The sequence below is a fragment of the Dendrobium catenatum genome, unplaced genomic scaffold (genome assembly GCF_001605985.2).
Source record: "Dendrobium catenatum unplaced genomic scaffold, ASM160598v2 fragScaff_scaffold_689, whole genome shotgun sequence".
NCBI lineage: Eukaryota > Viridiplantae > Streptophyta > Magnoliopsida > Asparagales > Orchidaceae > Dendrobium > Dendrobium catenatum.
In genome coordinates this window covers 221,660-243,806 of record NW_021319151.1, presented here as the reverse complement: position 1 = coordinate 243,806, position 22,147 = coordinate 221,660, and the positions used below count along the sequence as shown (strand labels likewise).

The window sequence follows — 22,147 nt, the reverse complement described above, 5'->3', positions numbered from 1 at the left end:
GCTAAGCTTCTGGCTAATAGGATGATTAATATTCTCCCTTTCATCATTCATGAGAGTCAAGCTGGCTTCATCCATAATAGAAATACTACTGATAATGTTTTGTTGGCTTCAGAAGTGCTTAGAGAATTTAATTTTACTAGTAATCTGTTTTGTGCCAAACTGGATATTAGTAAGGCCTTTGATCATGTTTCTCGTTCAAAAGACATCCATCTTCATCTGTTTCAACATCCCATGCAAACATGTGGTCATCAATAGCCCGTTCTTTAAACAACTTTATAAGTGAATTAGTGTCTCCACTCTCAAACTTTGCTCTTCTTTCTTTCTGGATGTGGTTGTACGCATCCCGCTTCGTAAAACCAAGATTAGCCACACCTCCAACTTCATCAGATAGGTACGTAAATGCATCGACAGTTCTTATACCCGCTTCTGTCATAGATTTCAAAACAGATGAATTATCTTCACTAATAGACCTAGCCGACCTGAGCAGATGTTGATCATCCGGCCTAGCCAATTCGTGATTGTGACTCTCTACAGATTTCTTCACTGACCAAAGCCCCTCTTGACTCACGGAAAATCTAACCATGGCTGGACATCCAGTTCTTGTACATGATCTTCGATATTTTAACTTGGTACCGCTTTCATTCTCCTTCTTGAAACCTGCTTTAGAACATACAAAATCCTTTGATTTGATTAACCTTGTATTTGGCCAGAAATGGTGATGATCTTTCCTAACACTAAATCCAGTTGAATGCGCGTACTGGCAATATTTCGCATATGCTTCTTTCTCAGAGCTGTAAACACCCTAATAATTAATCAATCATCCATATTAGCTTTATATCTAAATATCATTCCAGAAATTAAAAACATTTAGACCGAAATTATACCAATATATACTAAACAATAACGAGTACAACTGTAATGCTCGGTAATACTCGGTATTGCTCCGTATTGCTTTGTATGGTGTATATAAATTTCAATAACTACCTAAAACCGAGGTTACGAGTTCAAGAATATTGCTCGGTATTGCTCGGTATCTCTCGGTATTGCTCGGTATTGGTCGGTATTGCTCTATACATATGCGTCCCGACATTTAACTTATCCATTATAGTCAGTACCGAACGTATACCATTCTATAATATAGAATACCAATCTAATACCGACCTAAAAAAACTAATATCGTCCTCGCAGTTTAACGATACTGCTAAAACGAACTTTTGAAACACTTTAATGAAACAGTAAAAAGTAGAAGAAAAACAAACGTTACAGATAAAAACTTACTAATATCAAATCAGAAAATGCTTCGTCATAGCTTAAAGTTTGAGTTTCCTCGCAGAACATGAAGTCTTCAAAACCGGAACCTTCATTCGATCCTTCCATCTCCTTAAAAACTTAACGACTTCTTTACGTAAGGTATTTGAAAATTACGGGAACCGTAAAGACTGTAGAACATTTTAGGTTTAATACAAGAAAGGTTTTAATACCAGGAATAGAGGTAAAAGCCGCGTATTTCTTTTGTTTCCCGCCCATTTCATATACATTACCACGGGGTAACCCAATATATTTAAAAAAAGGAGGTAAAAGCGTATGGGCTAACGTCGGGTCAATAGGGTAAAGTTAATGCCAGGTGTCGCGTTATCAAGGATTACCGAACGTAAAGATGCGTCAGGTGGGAGGACGCAATAAAAATTCCTGTGCCTGTGTATCGTCTGTTTTGTATCTGATTTTTAATAAAATGGGCTTTGCCCCGATTTACCCAAAAAAAAAAAAAAAAACCCTGGTTTGAGCTCTAACTCGGATAATTAATGAAGCTTTGACTCGTTTAAATCCCAGCTCCACGCTTCTAAAACCTCCCCTCTTAAAATAAGCCACGTAGCAATTTGTCTCTAAGGTTTCTCGCTTTTACCGGCTACAACCGGTCACCTGCGCCGCTCGAAACGGAAAAAGCCTCAACCAGTTTCAGGGCCATGACCGTATAGTCCGTCCGCCATTCGCGAATACTCTTCTATGCTTTCTCTTGGTCTGGAGTCTGTACCACCCCTTCGAGGAAAAGTGCCTTCCTTCGATCTTCGACCCATTTCTGCCTCCTCTGTTCAGCTGGAGAGATAGATCTACGGTTATATCGAGGGATTTGCGCCAGGTCTAGGGTTTTTGTCAAAGATGGGCCAGCAGGTGCTGATCTACAGCTTCGTGGCTCGGGGGACGGTGATCTTGACAGAGTATACGGAGTTCACGGGGAACTTTACGAGTATCGCTTCTCAGTGCCTCCAAAAGCTCCCTGCGAGTAACAACAAGTTTACCTATAACTGTGACAACCATACCTTCAATTATCTCGTCGAAGATGGATACAGTGAGTACTCGATCTTCTATGTATTCGATGTCCTGTATTTTCAGCTGCATAGTTTGTGTCGGAAGTCGGGGATCCGATTCTTTGTGTTTTTAAACGTTTTATTAATTTGTTTGTTTGGAGGATGGGAAATCTAGGGCTCAGGTTCGATTGTTTGCTTCCGTGCTTTGGTATGGATCGTCTTTTAAGAATTTTTTGTTCGATTATGTTGCTAATATTATTCAATATCAAGTCCTTTGTACGTGCTCCATGTAGATTGAATTATTTTGAGACGGCGGTGGAAATTGACGAGAAATACACCATAAAATTGCCCTGCTTCCAGATCTGACTTGGAGAGCTACCACGGCTCTCATAAGTATTGTGTGCAGAAAACTGGTGAACTTTGGGTTCCTCGGATACTAAGCTTTATGTTATTATCCTGTTTGGGATTAATTGAATCTAAATCAGGGAAAGAAGGAGTGAATTATAAGTTTTAAGGTGTACAAATGCATATATTGCTCTAGATGCTTAGAATTAACATTGCTAATTTTATAATCTTTTATAAACACATTTTCTATAAATACAGTCTTGGCATCATCATCATCATTTGCCTTATATCAATTATCTGATGTTGGATTTATGAGTCCTGCATTTATTATTATTGAGTGCAACTTGAGGTTTTAACTCTATTTTAGACAAATATTTATACAAATTTCAAGATGGATTACCTTTTGTATATGAATTTTTTATCTTCACAATATTTTTAATTCCATCTATTTGTCTTCTTAGCTCATATTTTATTCTTTGCTGTTAATAATATGGCCTAAATGACCTAGCTCTTCTTCAAGTATCTAATCTATTATATATTATATGTTCTACTTCCATTACCTCTCTAATTTAATCATTTAATGTTTTATCTTTCATAGTTTTACCACATCTACCATAGTGTTCTTACTTAGCACTATTAACTTAACTATCAACGACTTGTTTCTGGCCTAACACTCTGATCGATATAGAATATTTAGTTTAAATATAGTGTTATGAAAAATTGCCTTTAGAGATCTATAAGATATTATCTTACCACATCGTACTCTCGAGGCACATTCTTGTTTTAACCATTTAACTCTAACTTTAAAAGTTGAATCCTTGTGTGAATCCCCTTATGTTTTTACCTCAAAACTATGACATCTATCACACATTGATATCACTTGATTTTTTCGTTATATTGAATGATATTTATTGTTTTCATATTTAATAAAATTATGTATTATGTGCACATCATTCAATCCGCTAATGTTATGGCCCTTAAAAATATCCTTCATAACTCACCTCTTAAATCAAAAGGGTTTTCATTTTTCAAAGCTACGTCATCAACAAATAGCACACATTAGAGTGCGTCATTTTGAATACCTTTGTAACTTTATTAGAAACAATAGAAAACTCTAGGTTTAATGGCTTAATGTTGATCCTTGATATTTTACAGTCACAGGCATATCTTTTGATAAGTTCAACATACTCATGATACACCTTTTTTTAAAAACACCTATTAATTAATTTCTCATTGTTCTTGAAAATACATTGTTAGAAGCCCAATAAATATTATATTTACATGATTTGGTTGCTCTCTATCTTTTTTCATTGATTGTCTTAGATTAAAAATCATACCCATAGTAGATGTTTTTGTCATAAAGCTATGAATTTTTTTTTTTTTTTTTCAGATTTATGTTTCATTACCCTCAACTCTACTTGATGAGTCATAGGCTTGATCATCTTGTCATTATTGAAGTTTGAATGTCTTATTTTTTTCTTAAATATTTGAACTAAATTTTTTTCTTTAGTTAATAGGTAGTTTCTTAGTTTTTATGATTTCATTAAAAAAGAATGTGAACCAAATTGCTCCAATATCCTCAACGTTCCAAACTTCAATGGCATCTCATATGAATATAAACCTTTACTTCATGCATCTTCTTCAAAGTTATTTCATTTCAACTTGTTTTGAATTAATCTATAACATATCTCAAATCTAAACCCCACATAGTTGGATAAATGATTGATGTTGTTGTTGTATATCTCAAAACTTTGTTGATTTTTCTTTGTCGAAGGTTCTTTTTTGTTAAATTCTCATTTAATAATTTCTTAAAGTAATATTCCATATATTCTTTTTATCTTCATTTTTAATTGATGTTCACTTGTATGATGTCTAGTTTGGTTCAAATTTAGGGTCATTTTCTCTTAGCTTAGTTATTTTATATATCATATTTTCTATTTTTTAGCACCTATCGAAATTTAAAGTCATCTTGAATTGTAGTCTTATTTTTCATCGCTACTATCTTTACAAAATCACTTGATTTGTTGTAATTCTTGCATGTGTGTAGAATTTTTTATCATTCTTTGGGAGCACATTTCTTGACCCCGCTTTCCTCTTGAATATTCTCACTCCACAACATCTCTTGTGCATAATTTATCTTGTAGATTTTTCTAAATTTTAATGAGAATCTTCTCTGTTCTTCTATGTATTTAAACATTCATTATGCTTGATTTAACTTAAATTTATATTTTCCTCCTTTAACAACCTATCTTGGAAAGTCATCTTGTTAGCTTTTAAATTTTACCATCTTATCCTAGGCTAAGTATTATTTAATTAATTTTTCATTCAATTAAGCATGCATTTATTATTATTAAACAAGAAGCGCATGTTGCCTTAAGCTTTAGTTGGGGCCTTACATATAAGCAATCAATCCTTGTTCAAGCACTTAAGAAACCAACTTGGTTTTCTATTCTTTAAGAGGTTTGACGATAAATGCCATGGCACCAACTAGGGGTTTAAATGAGTCGAGTTGAATTGAGTATCTGCCTAATCGAGCCAAGCTTGTTTAGTTTTTATTGAGCTTGAGCTTGACTCGAGCTCATTTATCAAGCTCGAACTCGACTCGCTAAAAAATTTGTAGGCTCGAGTTAGACTTGATTGTTTGAGCTTGTTTAGAAAGCTCGAGCTTTACTCATTTGTTGAGCTCGATTTCTTAGTTTTAAACTTAAAAAATTTAAATTTTAAAGAATTTTTTTACATTCTAATATAGGATTAATTTAACAATGTTAAAATATATTATATAATGTTAATTTAAATTAATTTTTAAATATATTTTAAGTTAATCAAGCGACTCAACAAGCTTTCGAGCCGAGTCCGGCAGAGCTTGAGCTCGTTTAATATACAAGCTCGAGCATAACCTTAAGCTTGAACTCGTAGCTCAATAAACTCGATTTGTGAGCTCTTTAATGAGTTGAGGTCGATCTGGTTCACTAGCTAGCTTGGGTCACTTACACCCATTGCACCCCACCCATAAAATTTTACTATTTAACCTTGTAAGGTCAGATAATTGCATTTGGGCAACCTTAAAGGGCTTCAGTTTGAAAGTGTCCATCTCTTCAAAGTTTTGATCTTCAATTTTTAATCATTGAATGATTTGATTTTCAACTCTTGAGCCCTATGACGTTTGAGCTAAGGTTTTTAGAATTTTAGATATTTTAAATGATCAAATTGTTGTTCTATTTATAGACTCGAGTAAGGGATATTAAGGAATTATAAAAAATATTTGTTGGAGGGATTATGTTTATAGCGGCCATGCTAAGGTTTGCCTTACCATCAATCTTTGCATTTTGGAGTAAGTCATATCAACCCTTGACTTGGGTAGCAAAAATTGATTGAATTGCCTAGATTGATTTTGTCAGATAGTCACCCTTGTTAGGGAATTTTTTTTAAACATAAGGAGAGGCATAGGCTATCGGGATATCTTGCTGTCCTACAATTGGAGAAGGAAACATTTAAATCTTTATCAATATTAGTGTCAATGATCAATAATGTGACCTAGCTGTTGGCAACACCGTGGTGTTAAAGTAGCATTGCGCCGATGCCGAGATTTATCATAGTGATGTTGCCACCTTAAGGGGAAAAAGAGGCCCCCCACCAACATTAAGCAACCGCATTAGTGGTGTTGGTGGGTTCCAAAGCATGCAGAGCCTTTGATCAAGGAAAATGGGATGTATAAACCTTGGGTATTTTGTGGTTGGTGATAGAATTATTTGTTGTTATCTAGGTCATTGGCAAGCTCATAAATACCGATCAACCCTTAGGTTTAGATTTTTGGTTTAAAATCCATTGCTAATGATAATATCTCGTGAGTATGAGCTGACAAGACACCATAAAGCTTGGGAGAGTATACTCGATCTAATTTGGTTTGTTTGTTATTGAGCCGTTATGAAAAATTTCATATCAATAAAAGGAGTCTCACCCACATATCGATGATCAAATTGAAGTAATTCATAGAAGTCTAGGTGATTTGTTATGTTTTCTGATTAAAGGGCGCTGCTATGTAGGATTTGATTCTATCGATACGTGAATTTGCTTATAATTCATCCAGTAATATGTCTATTACCACATTTCTATTTGAAGTTGTCATAGATTATTAATCAGTAGTACCCATAGATTTTATTGAACTTCCTGTTGAGACTTATTGAACTTCCACAATCCTTTGCATAGCACATAATCTGCATGAAGATATTCATAATAAATAAATTATTAATTATGACAATTATAAGTGTTGCTGATTCATTCTAGAAATATATGGAATTCAGATATGTGGAGAGGTAATAATATGCCTAAATATAGAAAGATTTTCTACAGGAGTCTTTATGAAATTAATTGATAGAAAGGTAGGGTCATGTAAAGCTTTGCAGCACATTTAGACTAACGCTTGAAAATTGAAAATTCTAGGAAGTATTGCTATCAATTATGCATCTCTTTTACTTTATTTTATGAACATGCTGCTAGTATCTTGAATTTTTCTCTTTCCCTCCCTCCCATTCAAATTCGCTTTTAACTTCTTATCAGACATGTCACCTAATTCTTTAGGCTATTATATAGATGTTGTGATTGTGTCCACTATTGATGGTGGATAGCAAAAGTATTTTATTCACAGGCATGAATTGCTAGCTTATGATAATTATGGACTACCCAATTGGAAGCACATAATTATACCCATATTTAATTGTCAAGTATTAAATGCTCAATTTGTCAGAGTTAATGTTTTTCAACTTGTGCAATTTGATGGAAATATGAATGCATACTCACATCGAAAGCATCGTAAGTGCGGATCTATATGACTTTCATTAGAATATTTCGTTTTCTTTTAGTTTTATTCTATATAAAGCATACCTACTATTCACTCTGATATGATAGGACACACTCCTTATCATTTTAAGTATTAACATACCTTATGTTTTTCCCGTTCTCCTTTTTTCAACGATGTTGTGCCGTCTATGTTACCTTTTTGGTTATGCTAGATTTGCCACCACTTTTATCTTTTTGCTAATTCACTAATAACACCTCACACTTTTCCTTGTTATCGCTGCAGTTTTGCATTACCTAACATACTATTCCCTCAACCACTACTTGATTTGGAAAAATTTTCTATTTTGTTGGTGAAATTTATGTAAGGGTTTGAAATTCTATTTTATGTACTTTTTTATTTTGAATCATTTGAAGCTTATAAGTAGGATCCTTCTGCATGTAAAAATCATTGTGCATTGATCGTTGAAATGTTTTACCATTTTTTCTCTTTCTTATGTGAGTTTGTTGGATGTTTGTACTTAGTGCTTGACAGGTTTGGATAACTACTTATGGGCGATTCCTTTTGTTGATATGAGTCTTAGTTCTTTCCTATTGGTTGATTCTTATCACTGTACTTGTATTTTAAGTTATTTATGGGGGTGTTTGGTGCGATGTAAAAGGGGGGTGTAGAGTATTCTAACTATAGGGGTTTTGAAGATTTTGGTGTTTGGTTTGAAGCAAAAGGACTGCATAGTAAAATTTTGAAGTATTTGGAATACATTATTTAGTTCATTTCGAATTTGTCTGATTTTTGGGCGAATTCCAAACACAATGCAAGAGTAAAGCATCACTTGCTGTTGTCGCTCATTGGTTGTCTCCAGTGGATTGTTGCCCAACTCCTGTCGCTGCTTGCCACCCGATGCAACCTTGCCAGCAACCACGAGCCACCACTGTCATTGAGCTTTACATGCATTAATTTTACTTTAAAACAAATAAAAATATAATCACTTTACACCATTGTTTAAAATTATGCAATATGAGGCTCGCCTTGAGGCAATTCCAATGAAAAACGCATCGAGGCTTACGCCTCAACTTGGTTGAGGCTTGCCTTGAGGCACGCCAAACCTTGCTTATGTGTGTGTGTGTGTGTGTTAAAACTTACATAAATCCTAAATTAAAGCCTAAAAAAATCACGCTTTAATGCACCCCCAAGCTACAACTTCCTCTCGACTGCCTTGACCTCCAACCCTCTATTTTCTCCATAGTCAACATCGTCGTAGTCGCCAGGGAGGCAAGTATCACTTGAAACTCGCACACTACCACCACATCCTACAAAATTTTATGAGTATTAATCTCATCTTTATATTAATAAAAACATTTATGAAAGAGGAAGATGACTGAAATAAACAAAAAAGCAAATTGTGAGACATTGAACTCCATAGGATGAGAGAGGGAAGAGACTAATTTGTTGTTATGATGACTACTTAAATAAAAACTTCCTTAGTGATGACAGTGCAGATAAAATCTACGTTTTGTCAACTATTTTAGTATTCTTGAGGAATTTAACGTGAATGAGTAGGGAATTGATAATGAAGAAATTTGGAGTTAAACTTGATATTATATAATACTTTAATGTTATTCATATATTTAATATTATTTTTCTCTTATATTATTTAAATTTCAATTCTACTTTATGCAATTTGTCACTTGCCACTTTACATCTTGTGTAAATTTTTATTTCATATGTATGTCAATTTATTAGTTCATAATTCAATAGAGAAATGTAACATATCATCCTTTAAAATATTATTTGGGTATCATATAAAAAATCACTTTTAACATTTATTTTGACTTACGCAATTTTTGATTTTGAGGCTTACGCCTCAAAATGCCTTGAGACTTACGCCTCGACTCACAAACAAAAAACGCATCATTACCGAATTGCGCAATTTTAAACCTTACCGCACACTAATCAAAACAACTCTTAACATTTCAATTATATTGCATTTTTATGTGTTGTATTCTATTTTACTTTGTATTCCTTTTTTAACAAAACAAATAGTCCTTGGGTTGATTGTTTTTTGCGAAGGATTGAAATCTTGTTAAGTGGGATGTCTTTGATTTTCTTTTTGATGCTTGAACTTGATTCATTGTTGACTTATTATATTTTTCACTGATACTTGTAGAATTTTGTATTTTGGGCAATCAATTTTATCATTTGGAATGAGTAAAGTATGTATGCATATGTTATATTAAAAGCAATATCTTCTTTGCTAAAGTTACATGTTAATAAGTTGCGGATTGTGATTCTTTTCTTTGCTTTATTTGTCTCATCTTATGTTGTATTAGAAACCCTAAATCATTGACTATCTTACGTGGTATAACTGTCTCAATTATGAATTACCTTAAAATATGCTTGAACTTATGGAGATGTGGAGGAGTTGCCATCATGTGTGACTTTTATTTGCTACTGAAGAAAATTTTGATTTGTTATTATTGTCGATTGCAAAACCATAGGTAAAGATTATTTAATGGAAGATTATTTAATGGTAAATAATGTAGCTGGTTGGTTGAAATAGACCTTTTTTCGAATGTAATAACTCTTGTATGATTGCGAACCGCAGTTAAAGATTCATTTGATATTTCTTTATCAAAATTTTCAAACAAAAGGTAGGGTAAAATTGATAAATTGGAAGGGGGATGCATAATCTTACAAACATGATTTCAGAAAATTTTTTGTAGAAGGTATGTGGGGAATCAATTATATGTCGAGAAAGCAACTTATTTTCAGGCCAAAAATAGTGGGAATTGTGTTTTTTTTTTTTGCATCTTCATATTTGAGCCTCTTCCTATTTCTTAAATGTAGGTTATGATAAAAAGAACCAAATAAAGTTCTGGTAAGCGAGGGAAAATCTAGAGGAAAAAAAATAATTGGCAAGCAACTCTTCAGAACTTCATGTTCTAAAAAATATTTTGTGCAAAAGGACAATATTTTTTTGGAGAAAGAATAAAAAGGAAAAAAGCAATATTTAATTGTAAAATCGAAAAGCAAGTAAGATATTTAGTTATAATCACTTTATTGTGAAATCTTTTTGCATCTTCGTTTTTTCTTTTCTCCCCCTTTCAAAACTTGAAGAAAAAAAAGAGCATCAATCACATTTTTATGCGGCAAATCCTAAGGTGGAACTTGATCACTTATGCTTCTTTTGACCTCTTTTGGGGATGGGGATGGGCTGCATTGGGTTGTGGCCCAACAAATTTGGGTTGCACTTCATATGATGATCTAGTATTACATTGGGGGTTATCGATGACCCCCAACTAGTTGTTGGTGACTCAAGATAACTATTGAGTGGTTGAAGAGGGGAAGTGAAGAGCATAACATGATAGAAAACCAAGGAAAAGATGGGAGCTCTCATGTTTTGATGATTTACTTAAGTTCAACTCATCCCTGGAGGACCTTAAAGACTTTGATATGTTTCACATCGTTTAAAATTGTGCAATAAGAGATGCACTTCAAGGTCATCGCCTTGTAATTTTGAAAAGAATATCATGAGATCTACGCCTCACCATTAGCTTGATTAGGTATATACCTCAATGGGGTTAAGTTGTACCTTTGTAAAATTTATAAGAGGTGCAAGCCTCGAAGACTAAAGTATAGGTGATTACATATTTTTAATTTATAAATTTAATATAGAAGATAAATTTTTTTGTTACTTCTCTATAACTAAACCTTAAACAAAACGGAGAATCAAAATCGCATGCACCTTATCTTCCAGTCGCACGTTGTACTTGTACCAAATGTTGCTCGCACTTGCAGCTCTTACTAAGATGAGGGAGGAGAGAAACCAATCCACTATAATGATGTTTCTAATGAAGACCCAATAAGTAATGAGAGTGAGATAAGCTTTTGAATTCATCTATCTATTATAGTATCAGAGACTTATTTTATTTGTTTATATTGAATTCGGATTGGAAGAGATTTGTTGTTATGATCTTATTATGATGTTAGTATTTTAGTTATTATTTTTTATATTTTTAATTAATTTAGTAGTTTAATTTAAAGGATTATGCGTCAAAATGTTTTGTGGTTTATGCTCGTATGCTTGTCTCACAAATAGAAAACCTTTCAGTACTTGATTTAGCAATTTTAAACCTTATTGTTTCCAATATTTTAGTTGTGTAGAAAATTGGTTGAGGACGAACCATGTCTTTCTGGTGCCCATAAGGTAGAAGTAGTTGCAACTTCCAAACATTTTTGAAAATCTTGTGAAGTTGATGGCTTGGTTTTTGACTATGGGTTGACCTTGTGATGCTCTTTGATTTCTACTCGTCTATGATGCATAGACACGGACAAAACCACACGGATACGACACAACACGGACATGAGACACATCAATTATTGAAAATATAGGACACGGACATGGGTTGGACACGGCATTATAGTTTTTATATTTTTAAAATAGTGTATAAAAATTAAATAAGTATAATTTTAAAAATAATTTAAAAATAATAAGTCATTTAAGTAGAATTTGTGTTTAAAATGATTAGTATAAGAATGTCGAGAGTCAGGCGTCGATGTCGTTTATCAGTCACTGAGAGAGGAGATGAAAATACCTTCATTGCAAAAAAAAAAAAAATGAAAATGAGAATATTCGATGATTGTGCATTAAGTGCAAACGTTGATTTGATGTTGTTGATAGGAAATAAGAAACTTAGTTTAAACACCGCCAAATACAAGAAATTATATTTAAAAAAAATTCATAAAATATTTAAGATATGCGTGCCCAATTTGTTTTTAATATTTTTTAATCGGACACGTTTTCGGCGTGTCTGACACGTGTCGGACGAGTGTCGTGTCGGATACGGTGTCAGACGCTGCACGCCTCTTTGAGGAGAAGTGTCGGTGCATCATAGCTAATTGTATGGCTTGATTAAAATGCTTTTAGCGTTTAGAAATTGGCATGGATGATCAATCATAATTTTCATAATATGATAGTATACTTTTAAACATCTAAAAATATCCTAAAATAACGTATCAACTAAAATTTTAAGAAAAATTTTCAAGTTATTCAATAATATGATCTTTATTAAAATTAATTATAATGATAACTTTATTAATTTATAAAAAATTAATAAAATAAAATTTTAAATTTTATTCACATGCAATCATATTATATAAATATTATTTTTTAGTTTTTATTAACGTGCACCATGTGCACGTGCATTTATACTAGTATTTATAATATCTGCATTAGCTTTCAAAAAAGTTACTTTCCAACAAAAACTTCATAGCCACTTTCACAAAACGCTTTAATTGTCCCAAATAGATCCTGGATCTTCATCTTGGATTGTTAGGAGTTTGTTAAGCCGAAAGTCACCCAAAGACATGTGATCTTAGTAATATATTTATTGTCATTCTTTTGGGTTTGGAGGCTTTCTTGCTATTCTAACCTTGTTGATGGGGGCTTACTTAACCTACTAACTTTTATTTTTGCAAGAATTTTATCAAATTGGTGGCAGTGAGCATATTTTAGTATGCTGGATTATCTTGTGCAAATTAAAGGTTATGCCTACATCATAAGAATTTTAGAATGCCTTAGGCTGGTGGTTAATGAAGGTGGTTTTTTTTTAGAATTTCTTGACATGCTTGTAAATCTCATGCCTTTCATTAGTGAGGTGTCCATAGAAGTTGTAGTTGATCACACTCATTTTGAGCTTTGACATATGAGAAGGATTGATGTGGAACAAACATGAATTGCAAGGAAATAGTAAAATTATTATAAGCTTGTTACTTTATGATTAATGAATCACAGGAATTAATTTTAGGAATTATCCATTGAAGTTTAGCTTTGGCATGCAGTTGCAATTTTAGGAGAACAAATCAATTTAAAACAATATCAGAAAATACAATAAAATTAAATGTGCTGTAATAATAATCTACAGGTTAAATATCTAGAGCTTTTTACCTAGAGTTTCCTTTTTCACTCACACTCTATGCGGGGCTTTAGCGGAGCGAGATCTTCAACAAACCAAATGATGCCACTTAGAAGGTTACGACGCCGACGGTCTTGATCCACGGGAAGGTCGTCGGAGAACGAGGCGTAGGTGGACGTCCAACGAGTTGCCACTGTCCGGTTGGTTGTTGTTCGTCGATCGTCTCGGCTAGATGAAATAGAATGCGGTCAACGTAGTCTTCGACAGAATCTTCAAACTCTCAGTCGGAATCAAAGAAAGGCGACTGAAGGATATCAATTTGGCCTTTAGAATCATACGCAAATTCGTGGTCGACTTCAGGATTGTCCATCCATGAATATGGGAGTCTTCTTTGTTGTGAACCTTGGAGGAGCCGACGGTTAGTGAAAGGAGAAGGGAGGGGAGAAGCCGGCAGAGGGGTTTCTCGGATAGAGGGGAAAAGGGAGTGGACGGCTAGGGTTTAGGTTTAGGGAGGTGGGGAAGAGGTTTTAGAAAATCTGAAGTTATTTCAGAATTTTCTAGGAGAGACAAAGGGAGTAATTTAAATTCCAAACTATTCCCAAAAATAAATATAGGGGGGCCGGCGGTTTAGGAGAAGTTATGGGCATTTAGTTAGGCTTAGAGATTTGATTGGAGAGAGAATAGGAAAGGGGAAAAGGGGGTCGGCCATATGGGGAGAGAGGGAGAGGATATGAATTCAGTGCATGTGGGCCATAAGCATTAAATGAAGAGTAGAATTAAATCTGAATTTAATCTCAGATTTAATATGTGTGGAGGTTTCATAATTAAAGATTATTAAAGAGGAAAGTATTTGAAATTCCCATAGGGAATTGATTTCAAATAAACATTCTTTCCAAATTGATAAGACTTATTTTAGGAAAGGAATTAAGGATGGTTTGAATTTTGAAATTCAAAATTCACTGGGCCTTTGGATGGGTAGCCGACAGCAAGGGGGGCCAAGGGAAGGCCGGAGACTTTAGGCTTTGGAGGGGCGGCCGGTGGCTAGGGGAGTCGACGGGCGGCCGGCTATGGGTAGGGGAGGGTGCGATTAAGGGGAAAACTGAGGGGATGGTGGGGTAGAGCAGGCCGGCGGGTATTTGGGAAAGGGGAGGTGGCTGGATGTGGGGGGAAAAGAAAAGAAAATGATGAACTGCGAGCCTCAGACTCTTTCAAAGGCTGACGGATATTGTAATCACTCTCACTTAGGATTCTCTTCCTTCTCTCAAAGCTCACGACAATGAAGAAGATAAAAGATCAAAATTTTATTCATCAAATCATCCCAATACAATAGAAAAGAGCCTTATATATAGGCCTTAACATGAAAAAAAAAGACTAGAATGCCCATAGGACTACAAAAGCAAACTAACTCCCCATAGGGGTAAAGTAGGAAAACTGAAAATAAAAATAACCAATACATAAAAATGCGTCAAAAGTAAAGGCTCCTGATCGTGGCCATCAATCTCCGATGCCTCCTTTGATAAACACACTAAAATCTCTTGCTAATGTTCTCATCAAAGATTCTTGGCAATACTCATATTTTCGATGCAACTGTCAACAAATTATTGTGGCAGCTTATTGAAGATCTTTTTTGGGTTTTATGGGAGTGAGTAGAACCAAACACTTACTTGACCTTTTAGTGTCATTGAAGAAGACTTGGCAACCTTCAAAAAAAAAGAGAGAGAGAGAGAGAGAGAGAGAAAAAAAAAGAAAAAACTTGGCACAGAGTAGCAGCATTAGTAGGTCAATGAAGGTGCATTACCACCCAACAGTGATCCTTATTTTTGTAGGCGTATTATACCCATCATATGACTCCTCCATTGGCATTTTTAAGAAGAGTAAAATTGGTTTGGTGCTTGATTAATGAAGGGCTTCCTCTTGTTAAAGTTGTGCTGGGAGATTATTATGCCCCATAGCGGTGTGCTCTTCCATAATTATTATTCATTGATTTCCTTATGTGGGAGCATGTCAAATAATGCTGAAAGAACTAAGTTGGGTGTGACATCCAAGAATTTCTTGAATCCAGTAAAGGTTTGTAATTTCTTGATTACAATGTGGGCGCATTTAGGTCTTGCTAATATAGAGGCATTGCCCTCATACTGTTCTCAGAGATGGGGGAAAATAAGTTGAGGAATTTAGAGAATCTTTAAATTTCTCATCTTAATTATTGTAATTATGTTCGTCATTATTGTACTAATTTTAAGTGTGATTAATGTTCCATGTTTGAGCTCTAGACTGCTCTTTTCATAAAAGCAATAAATGTTATTTATTTTTACGCACTCAATGAATGCAACAAACTGTTTCAGGACTTCAACTTGATCATTTATTATTTAAGGCATTCGAAAAATTCTTATGATTACCCATATAGTCGTGGCCTTTAACCTTGCAAAGGTGTGATTATTGTGTCAAGTCGCTCTAAAAGGTCTTTAATAATGGAACTTTATCTCTTGGAAACTTGGATCTTCAACTTTTTAACTGTTGAAAGTTCTGATTTTAAGCTATTAAACTCTTAGAAGCTTGGATCTTATGCATTGAGCCCTTGGATGCCTCTTGGACTTTGACAATTTAAACTTGATCAACTTGACCAGGTGTTTTCACTTTGTGGAACCTCAATTGGAATGCATTATTAATATCGTTCTAAGTTCTTGAAGTATAGGCACTAGATTTAGGATGTTTGAATTTGGAACATATAATCAAAGAAATGATTGAGTTGGAGTCAGTATTTATATATCAAAGCAAGAGGCTATTCAGGAATAATCGACAATTGTTCATTGGAGGTATGATGTCCATTACTGCGGTCAATTCCCATTTTCTAAATCCATACATCTTGGTAAGGCTTTGATATAGAGTTTACCAGTTGTACCAATGCGATCAATTGGTCTACGCTGAAGGAGCCGCCATTCATGTAGGGGTCCCCTTGTGCGTAGATCCACCTAAGATTGGCTGAAGGAGCCGCCATTCATGTAGAGGTCCCCTTGTGCGTAGATCCACGCAAGATTGGCTTCAAGTACCTTGTGGTGCTACCGAAGGTCTTAAAATGTTATTTAGATTGTTTATACTGACATCAATGGGTGACAGTGGTAGATTGACCTATGGTTTAGTTGAGGCGCAAGTGGTGAAAGTTTTTGTAAAGGTGGAGGTGGCTACAGTCTGTTGAGATTTAATGGGTCAAGGAGGCCTTCTAAAGGAAAAAAAAAATGAAGCCTTATTCGAAGATGCAAGGTCTCTTTGGTGGCATTAGCGGGTTTCGACCTTTCTTGTTTTAGCTTTGGGATTTTCAATCGTGGTTTTGTTCTCTGAAGTTTCAAAATCTGTATTTGTGCAGTTTGAAGTCTCTTTTTTATATTGAAAATTGTTTTTTATTGTTTCTTTTTATAATCACGTAGACTATAGTGTATTAAAAAGCTCAATGGTGTGGAAGGGCTCCCACTTAATATTATTGATTTTCTCTCATTAATTGGGATGCTATTTGTATATTTTTACTTTTGCAGTGCCAGATTAGCTCTTCTAGTATTGAGTTACTGGTCCTGTTTATCTAATTTATAATTCCTTAAATGCTATTTTTAAAATTGAGGAAGTTTTGGACTACATCATTTGCTAAGATTTAATTAGAAAACATATTTTGTTTATTGATTGAGTAAAAGTTCAAAATAATCCCCCGACTATCAATAAATATTCAATTTAGTCCTAGAGTTTTGCATTGCCTCATTTTAGTCCCTCGACTAGTAAAAATAGAACCAATTTGGTCCCATAGTCTAAAGAATAAATTTCTGCAGGAATATGCTTCTTTTTAATATCTTATTATTGAAGCTCTTTAACAGTTTTGTATGATGTTCAGAAATTTTTTTGTTTAATGTTTTCATCCAATTCTGTTGAGGAATTCTACTTAATTTGTCAGGCTGATTTAGTTATTGTGTTGGGCTTTTCGATTGTGTCATTGAACTTCCTTTTTATGGCTGATGATGTCTCTTCCCTAAGTTATGTCAGTTCACAAGCATTTCTTTCCGTTTGGAAATTCAAAGGTGCTTCTTGTGTTTGTTTTTCATGTAGTTAGAAGTATCTGTTAACTGGATTATTTTATTTTATTTTTTGTGAATTTAACTATGGTGCCCATGGTCGCCTATTTGGCAACTAGTTCTTATTTCTTTTTTAACCCTTTTTTCCCCTTAAATTAGCTACAACAATATCGTTTCTATTACAGGGCAAATTCTTTTGTGCGGACGCCAAATGCCGTCCAGAGACCAACCAGATAGCCACATCAACCCTGCTCAGTACCACGGCTCGGTACCGCGCTCAGTGTTGTTGACGTGACGCATTCTGGTTGGTCTTCAGATGATGAACTGCGTTCAACATCCACACAGAATAATTTCTCCTGTTACGGAGTCTGCTATCTTACGTGTTTTAAAATATTATTGTTAATCCTTGTGCTGTCCGTGCAAATAATTCTTGTAGCTGTCCTTCTTTATGCCCCTTTTTTGGGGTTGAGTTAGACCTGTCAATATTGGACCCGACCCGAACCCGACTCGGAATTTTCGGGTTTGGGTTGACCCGAACCCGAAGCGGGTCATGTTCGGGTTCGGAAAACCGACCCGTTTGCAAAATGGGTCCGGTTCGGGTTGAGCCGACGGGTTGTCGGGTCAACCCGAAAACCCGTTTAATTTAAAAAATTTGGATTCCTGCCCGCTGCCCCCGCCCGCGCTGCCCGCGCCCCCCGCTGCCCCGCGTCCGCTGCTCCGACAGCGAGTCTGCAACCCTGCCTGCCCTACACGAGCCGCTCGCATCGCGTAGCTCCTCACTACCTCACGTCGCGTAGTTCCTCGTGACCTCACGTCGCGTCGCTCACGACCTCGCGTTGCCGTCGCTCGCGCCTCTGCAGGCTGCCAGCTGCTGCTGCCGCTGCACGCTGCTGGCCTGCCGACCGCTATCGCCGTTGCACGCTGCCGACCGCCATCCCGCGCTGTCCCTCGCCGCCTCACGTGCTGGAACTCAATAAAATCAAACCAACGCGGTCGGGTCAGGTTGACCCGAACCCAAATAGTGCCGGGTCAGTTCCGGATTTGACCTGAATCCGACCCGTGACCTGAAATTGACAGGTCTAGGTTGAGTAGGACTCCTCTCTTTCTCTCAATGTGTGAGCGCCTGCTTGCTGGCACTTGTTGTGAACGTGCCCTTTTCATATAATGGAAATAGCGTTTTTGTGATTTTTTGTGAATTTATATTGGTAGTCCACATACCATTGGTTAAGTATACTTCCATTATAACTTGGAAGTCAAGTCATGGAAAAAGCCTTTATTCCATGAAGGTTAACGTGTGCGCATCTTTCCCTCAAGTTAATTCATGCGGTATGATGAATTGGGTACACACTTTTTAGCATCGAAGATGGATTTGTGTCACCCATGTAAGAGGATGCACATTCAATATTTATGCTGAAGCATTTATGAAATGGGAGAAAATGCAGCCTGTGCTCTTCTGCTTAGTGGGGTTAATTTTTGCTGTTCCTCTGCATGGTTAAAGGCATTTCATGCCATAGAAATGCAACAAAACCAACCTGAGCAACAAAACCGATATGCGCAACTTCGTTTCTTCTTTCAATTGTGAGATGATGGGACGGTATTAGGGGTGTAAATTAGTTGAGTCAGGCTTAATTCATAGCTAACTCGAGCTCAGCTTATGATATGGTGGCTCGAACTCAAACTCAAGCTCAAACTTGGTTCGAATTCATATATTGAGATCAAACTCAACCGTTATATGAATAGTAAACTTCAGCTGGACTTGTGAGCTCGATCTAAACTGTAGTTGCCTAGCTTGTGAAGCGTTTGAGAAGAAGTCCCCGCCTTGTTGCCGCTGTTGATCATTGACTTTCTACCCTAAAGCTCAATCCCAAATACTCAAAATCTTCGACGACAAAGAAGCAAAAAAGTTGTTACAGAAGGTACTGCGGGACCAGCGACATTTGAAGAAGATTGAGTTTGTGCTTGCATATTTAAGTTAGAATGGGGAAGCACATTTGCTTTTGAGGAGGCAGCAATTGGGCATAGGGATGTGTAGTTGATATAATCGAACAATTCTCGATCCAGCGAGCTGCTTCTCATCAAGTTCAAATTAGAGCTCGTATACTATATAAGCATTAATTTGAGATTGAGCTCGAGCTCGTATCTTGATAAATTTGACTCGTGAGCTCGTTGGATTTCTGATTTTATGATATAGTTGCAGTTGAATTAGTTGATGATCATTCTCAGTGTTTTGAAATTTTGGTTGAATAATATGCATATTGATTCTTGTTCTGTTATTCTTTTTAGCATTTTTTTTTAGGATCATATTTTTCTATCTTGCAGCCTACTGTGTCGTTGCCGTTGAATCGGTTGGCCGACAGATTCCTATTGCATTCTTAGAACGAGTTAAAGAAGATTTTACCAAGAGATATGGAGGAGGTAAAGCTGCAACTGCCGTTGCCAATAGCCTTAACCGAGAGTTCGGGTATGTTTTGATTGAGAAGCTGTTCATTTCAGGCATTTTTTGCTATTACTTTCCCCAGTTTCTCTTCTGTTTGGTTGTGCTTTCTAATACTCAGAACCACTTCCAATTCAGACCAAAACTGAAGGAGCAAATGCAGTATTGTGTTGACCATCCTGAGGAGATTAGCAAGCTAGCCAAAGTGCAAGCTCAGGTTACAGAAGTCAAAGGAGTTATGATGGAAAATATAGAGAAGGTAAAAGGATGTTCCACAAAGCTTCAGCAGCTCTGCATTTTTTAAAATGTTATTATCGCTTTCTGTGATTTTTGTTTTTGTTTTTTTGTGTTTGGTTCAATGGCTTGCTGGAAAACTTGTTGATCTGCCTCGCAGGTTCTAGATCGAGGTGAAAAGATTGAGCTCCTCGTTGACAAGACTGAAAACCTTCGTTCACAGGTGAACATGTCACATCAAACTACTGCTTTATTAAAGGCTTCATTTGGGATGACTTTCTTACTGCTTCTTAAAGTAGCTTTCTAGTACTAAAATTTAAATTTTTTTACTAGAAAACTGCTTTAAGAAGCAGTAAGAAAGCCGTCCCAAACAAAGACTAATTCCCTTAACATTCTAGTTTGGCCTATGTTGCACCGATACGGACACATGACACGTCAATTCTTAAAAATACAGGATACGGGTACCACGCGGACATGCCATTATAATTTATAAATCATACATAAAAATTAAGAAAGCAATCAAAGCATAATATTTGAAATTACAAAAAAATAAAATAAAAATGAAAGCAACATCATTTGTAGTTTTGTAGCTTATAATATCAAAATAAAATTAAGCATTAAATGTCTTGTACAACGACAAAAACATAAACATAAACATAAATTGTCTAGCACATGTAGTTTCAAATATTCAATAGAATGAATGATATGATTAGCTTCTTCAGTGGTTTGTCTTTGAACTTCTATATCATCTTCAATAAATATCATAGCTTCTAATTCAAGCTCATCAAGTAAAAGATTAGCAATTTCCAATATTCCCATATCATCAAGTGACTCAAATCCTTCTCGAAAATGATAGAACCTTGCTCGCAGCCACGGAAGTAAATACAAAGCATCTTAAATAGTATTTTAATTGGATAACATAAATCCATATCCGACACGTATTGTTTCCGTAGTGTGTATCGGCTCATCGGATACAACACACCTTCATAAATAGGTGTATCGGTGCAACATAGAGTTCGGCTATTCCCTTATTTTTGTCTTTGTTTGCAGGCACAAGATTTCAGGCAACAGGGAACCAAAATGAGGAGGAAGATGTGGCTCCAGAACATGAAGGTGAAGCTGATCGTGTTGGCCATCATAGTTGCCCTAATCCTTATAATTGTCCTGTCAGTTTGCCATGGATTCAAATGCTAGTTAAGTACTGAAGGCAGGCGACACATATTCTTCCAGGTTTGAAATCCATTATCTGAATCACATAGTCGTTTTCTTCAACTGTGGCATTAATGAGTACTGAGTATTTGTGTTCTGTATTTTGTCATATTTTGATATTTGGTAATTTGGGGTCTTCTGAATGTGTATAGCTCTTATGAAGATTCTATTCTTTCTTGCTTTTATATACTTAGTAGAAAAACGAGTGTCTCATTTCATGCAGTTTTAATATTATGTTTTGGTTCTTTGTTAAGTGGTGATCATTTATGGGTATCATGGGTTCTAACTAGGAGTGTAAGTGAGCCGAGCTGCAGGCTCGAACTTGACTCGTTTATGGGCTCGCGAGCTGAGATTATCGAGGTCATGAACCGAGTTCGGGCTCGTTTAGTAAAGAAGCTCAAGTTCGAGCTTGATGAGGCTCGGCTCGTGAGCTCGGGAGCTGACTCGAATAATTATTAATAGTTTTAAAATAATTTTATTTTATTTATTAAATTTAAATATTTAAATAATAATACTAATATATGCTTAAAATATTTAATAATATAAAAAATAGATTAATATTTAATGTTTACAATATGTAATAAAAAATTAAATATTTAAATATTTAAAATGATTAATAATATTTAAAAAATTCCGTCGAGGCTCATGTGCTGGCTTGAGCTCGAGCTCGTTTTTTGACTAAAGAGCTGATCGTGATAGTGTCAAAACTCGGCTTTACTCAGTTTATGAAGTAAAAAGATTGAAAATATGTAACTTTATAACTTTTGTTTATAAGTCTTAGAGGGTTATACAAAAGGCTATACATAATAAAAGTACGATATATGATATGCCGGCATAGACAAGTGGCTTAGTTCGCC

At 35.4% G+C, this 22,147-nt stretch overlaps 1 protein-coding gene and 1 pseudogene across 1 annotated transcript; one reads left to right on the top strand and one right to left on the bottom strand.

Moving 5' to 3' along the window:
• Positions 1–166: 166 nt before the first annotated feature.
• On the bottom strand, positions 167–1,377 carry LOC110105203 (protein FAR1-RELATED SEQUENCE 5-like). The gene is made up of 2 exons (XM_020834597.2): positions 1,279–1,377; positions 167–802 (listed from the first exon to the last, which is right to left on the bottom strand). The coding sequence occupies exons 1-2, from the start codon at positions 1,375–1,377 to the stop codon at positions 167–169; spliced, it is 735 nt and encodes a 244-aa protein (XP_020690256.1).
• A 562-nt stretch (positions 1,378–1,939) lies between these two features.
• On the top strand, positions 1,940–21,543 carry LOC110105221 (annotated as a pseudogene).
• Positions 21,544–22,147: the final 604 nt, after the last annotated feature.